This window comes from Antrostomus carolinensis, unplaced genomic scaffold, assembly GCF_000700745.2.
Source record: "Antrostomus carolinensis isolate BGI_N321 unplaced genomic scaffold, ASM70074v2 scaffold29041, whole genome shotgun sequence".
Taxonomy (NCBI): Eukaryota; Metazoa; Chordata; class Aves; order Caprimulgiformes; family Caprimulgidae; genus Antrostomus; species Antrostomus carolinensis.
In genome coordinates, this window is record NW_010295300.1 from 1 (window position 1) to 4,451 (window position 4,451).

The following is a 4,451-nucleotide window of genomic DNA, read 5'->3' on the forward strand; positions in this document are numbered from 1 at the left end:
CCGGGGGAGGGCTCTGAGCCGCCCAGCCGACACGGGGCTTCTCATTCCGCCTCCAGCTGCAGAAGCTGCTGCAGATGCGGCGGAAGGTGGTGTCGGAGGAGGAGCAGCGGGACAGCGGGAGCGAGCAGCGGGGGGACGAGGATGACATCCCACTGGGGCCACAGTCCAACATCAGCCTCCTGGACCAGCACCAGCACCTCAAGGAGAAGGCGGAAGGTAGGAGAGCGTCTGGCAGTGGGGCTGGGTGTCTCTCAGCAGGGACCTCCTCACTGTTTTCCTGATTCTTCCCCCAGCTCGGAAGGAGTCGGCCAAGGAGAAGCAGCTGAAGGAGGAAGAGAAGATCCTGGAGAGCGTGGCAGAGGGCCGAGGTGAGCGGTGGGAGCTCCGTGTCTCTCAGAGCTGTCAGGGCAGCAGTAGGGGTATTACCTGCCTTGCAGCGCTCAGGGATGTTCACACCCAGGATGGGTCAGGAGATCACAAGGGGATCCCTCAGTCAGCAGCCTGGCTGAGCTGTGGCAGGAGGGTACCCTGCTGGGCACAGAGGCTGCAGTGTTTGGTGTTCCTGCACCCAGAGGGGCTGTCGGGTGCTGCTTTTCCTCCCCTGTCTTGGGCACAGTCTCCCAAACTGTTTGCCTGAGTATTTCTCTGCTGAGGTTGGGCTGTCTGGAGATGGAGAGCTTGCACTGATCTCATCTGCTTTGTCCTTGCAGCTTTGATGTCGGTGAAGGAGATGGCAAAAGGCATCACCTACGACGACCCGATTAAAACCAGGTGTGTTTCACAGTACAGAAGTTGTCTTCCTGAAAACATCCTTTCCTCATGGCTGAAGAGAACTAGAAGCCTCGCAGGAGAGCACTGCTCTGCAGCTGCTGCCTCCTCTCTTTCTCCACTGCCTGCCTTCTTACCGCTGTACCTGAGATTGAAGGCTGCTGAGTCACCTTGATCGTTGTTTTAATACGCAGTTAAGATTTTCTAGAGTACATTTATGTTAAACTTGAAAACTTGAGGTGGGTCCTCAGATCTTGAGAAGAGACTTTGGGAGCCCACAGAGCCAGCGCTGCTCAAGGCAGTGTTAGAGATGATTGAGGTGTGTGTGAAAGATGCTGGCATGTTCTGGCCGCCATCCATAGGCTGTTCTCAGCCGTTAGCTTGGGGCTTCTTGCCGAGTCTTCGGGGAGCTGGTGTGGATCCGCTCCTGTGCTCACACCATGAAGCCCCTTGGAGTTTCCTGTTTTCCCTGGTGGGCTATTGGAGCCAGACAGGGAGTTCCCCTGGGCCTCTGGAGCCCCAGCCTCATTCTGCATCACAACCTTGCTCTGTTGCCTTCGCAGCTGGAGAGCACCTCGTTACATCCTGGGCATGTCGGAGGCACGGCATGATCGCGTGCGCAAGAAGTACCACATCCTGGTGGAGGGGGAAGGCATCCCGCCCCCCATCAAGAGCTTCAAGGAGATGAAGTTCCCAGCAGGTGGGTCTGGAGAGGAGCCTGGCAGGGTGGGGGACAGTATTCTCCTGGGAATTGCACATCAGTGAGCAAAGCTGTTGGATCTTTAGTGCTCAGTGAGGTTGCAGCTTGAATTCCCCTCAGTGGCAGCATCACCTCGCTGCTGGGCCAAGGGCTGCTTGTCACTGGTGGGAGAGCTGCTGCTGGGGTGTGTGTAGGATGGAAAGAGGGAGAAGACTTCAGGTCGTGAACATGTGTGTCCCTTATTCTTTGATAGCTATCTTGAGGGGCCTGAAGAAAAAAGGAATCCAGCAGCCAACGCCCATACAGATCCAAGGCATCCCCACGATGTGAGTGCTCTGTCCCTGTCCCAGAGCAGGGAGCGGTCGCCCCCCACAGCCCACCCCGTGGTGTGAACTGGGTGCTCTCCCCTGGTGACAGATGCACCCTGTCACCTTGCTCAGCCCCAGAGGCCTGAGATGTTCTGTGTTGCTCCTCGTTACCGTTGGCCCCGTTTCTCTGCCAGCCTCTCGGGAAGGGACATGATTGGCATTGCGTTCACTGGCTCTGGGAAGACCTTGGTGTTCACCCTCCCGGTGATCATGTTCTGCCTGGAGCAGGAGAAGAGGTTGCCATTTTCCAAGCGAGAGGGACCCTACGGACTCATCATCTGCCCCTCGGTGAGTGTCGGGAGCACGGTGACGTGTGGGAGGAAGCTTTGGTTGATCCCAGATCCCCCCTGTGCGGAGGCGTAGGAATGAGTAAGCTCTGTCTCTGCAGCGGGAGCTGGCCCGGCAGACCCACGGCATCATCGAGTACTACTGTCGCCTGCTGCAGGAGGACGGCCTGCCCCCGCTGCGCTGCGCCCTCTGCATCGGGGGCATGTCTGTCAAGGAGCAGATGGAGACAATCAAACAGTAAGAGCTTCTTGGGGGAGTTTGTGGGGCTGCAGCTGTTTGATTTCTGGTAGGGGACTCAGGGGTGACACCCTGTCTGGATGGCTTCAGGAAGGTGTGGGGACAAAGCTGATGTGTCAAGTGGGTGGTACCTTCCCTATGTGTGGCTGTGTGGGGCAGTAATCAGAGTGCCTGACCCTGGCCTTCTCTTGTCCCACAGTGGTGTACACATGATGGTGGCAACCCCTGGCCGCCTGATGGACCTGCTGCAGAAGAAGATGGTGAGCCTGGACATCTGCCGATACTTGGCCTTGGATGAAGCTGACAGGATGATCGATATGGGCTTTGAGGGGGACATCCGCACCATCTTCTCCTACTTCAAGGTACTGAGCTGGCACGAAACAAGAACGCTGGAGCTCAATCCTTGTGCCTGCCCGGTTGGGTGAGTGCTAAAACCTTGCCCATGCTGTGTTCCCTGCACAGGGCCAGCGGCAAACCCTCCTCTTCAGTGCCACAATGCCCAAGAAGATCCAGAACTTTGCCAAGAGCGCCCTGGTGAAGCCCATCACCATTAATGTTGGGCGAGCGGGTGCTGCCAGCCTGGATGTTGTGCAGGTGAGGTAGTTGGGTGCTCCCCTGTGTCTGTGGGGGAGGCCAGCGCTGATCATGAGAGTACTTGATGCATCCCTTGTCAGGGAGCTGGGGTTCGTGACCCTCCTTCCCAAGAGCTTAAGGGATACCAAGCAACGGCAGTTTCTCTGCTGCCTGCCTGACTGATCCCTGTGCTCGTTCCTAGGAAGTGGAGTACGTGAAAGAGGAGGCCAAGATGGTGTACCTCCTTGAGTGCCTGCAGAAGACCCCGCCACCCGTGAGTAGTGTGCTCTGGCAGCGTGGCTGGGGGCAGCGTGGGTGCGCTGCAGCCCTGGGGCACGGGTGGAGCTGGCAGTGGGGATGTGGCCGTGATGCTGCTGGGGCTCTGCCGTGGGTGGGGTGGGCGTGGAGGGAGCTGTGCTCCACTTCCGAGCAGCTCCTGGGCCCAGAGCTGTCATGTGCTCTGCTCAGCAAGAGGGAGTGGGTTTCCCAGGGGATTGTGCTGGTAGTGCCAGCCTGCAGAAAGGCAGCTCTTCCATGACGTCTGTGCTGCTGCAGGTGCTGATCTTTGCAGAGAAGAAGGCAGATGTTGATGCGATCCACGAGTACCTGCTGCTCAAGGGTGTGGAGGCTGTGGCCATCCATGGAGGGAAAGGTCAGTGAGGGTCTTGGGGGAGATGTGAGCTGTGGTGTGGCCCTGCCAGACCCTGCTCCTGCCAGGGTGGTACAAGGCCACGGGAGATCCTGGCGTGCCGCAGTCTGTGATGGTGCGAGGAAGGGCTGTGGCAGTGTCAGGAGCAGACACCGTGTTGTATGTGGCAGCCATAAACGCAGGGCAGGTCCTTACGGGACCTATAGGTCCCTCTGCTCCTTTATTTGGGGAAAGGCTGCATAGGTCCCCTCACTCTGGGAGCCCTGGTTGAGTGATGCTTGTCTCTGAGGCCATAGTGGTTGCTGCAGGAGGTAGGACTGGAAGCTCCACCCTTGCTGATCTTCTCTGCTGGGTCTTTGCAGATCAGGAGGAACGGACAAAAGCCATCGAGGCGTTCCGGGACGGGAAGAAGGATGTCCTGGTTGCCACTGATGTTGCTTCTAAGGGTCTGGACTTCCCAGCCATCCAGCACGTCATCAACTACGACATGCCAGAGGAGATTGAGAACTATGGTGAGGACTGGGCCCTGTGGGGGACCAACGAGGGCACGGTGGGTGTGAGTGCAGAGGCCAGCGAGGCTCTGGGCTTGTCCCTGCAGTGGCTGGGGACAGGGATGCTCTGTCACACTGTGTTCACCTGGGCTTGATCCTGTCTCTCCGCAGTTCATCGTATTGGGCGCACGGGCCGTTCAGGCAACACTGGCATTGCCACCACCTTCATCAACAAAGCCTGTGGTGAGAAGTGGCATGGGGCTGGGGGCTGCCTGCGTGGGGGCTGTGGCTGTAGGAGGCAGCTGGGTGATGGAGCTGCCTCTGCCTTGGCAAGGGGAATGGTCCTGAGCAAGCAGGGACTGGGCACGATGGCCTGT

General features: G+C 58.4%; 1 protein-coding gene across 1 annotated transcript in view; it reads left to right on the forward strand.

Annotated features, from left to right (window-relative positions):
• Window positions 1-53: 53 nt before the first annotated feature.
• The window catches only part of DDX41 (DEAD-box helicase 41), a 4,974-nt gene continuing 576 nt past the window's right edge, over window positions 54-4,451 (forward strand). Inside the window, exons 1-13 of the mRNA XM_010177954.1 lie at window positions 54-216; window positions 294-368; window positions 711-771; window positions 1,332-1,468; window positions 1,722-1,794; window positions 1,971-2,124; window positions 2,225-2,361; window positions 2,561-2,723; window positions 2,824-2,955; window positions 3,137-3,208; window positions 3,490-3,586; window positions 3,946-4,095; window positions 4,246-4,365. Of these exons, the coding sequence (XP_010176256.1) occupies window positions 75-216; window positions 294-368; window positions 711-771; window positions 1,332-1,468; window positions 1,722-1,794; window positions 1,971-2,124; window positions 2,225-2,361; window positions 2,561-2,723; window positions 2,824-2,955; window positions 3,137-3,208; window positions 3,490-3,586; window positions 3,946-4,095; window positions 4,246-4,365 (1,513 nt within the window). The 5' untranslated portion in view covers window positions 54-74. The remainder of the gene's footprint in view (window positions 217-293; window positions 369-710; window positions 772-1,331; window positions 1,469-1,721; window positions 1,795-1,970; window positions 2,125-2,224; window positions 2,362-2,560; window positions 2,724-2,823; window positions 2,956-3,136; window positions 3,209-3,489; window positions 3,587-3,945; window positions 4,096-4,245; window positions 4,366-4,451) is intronic.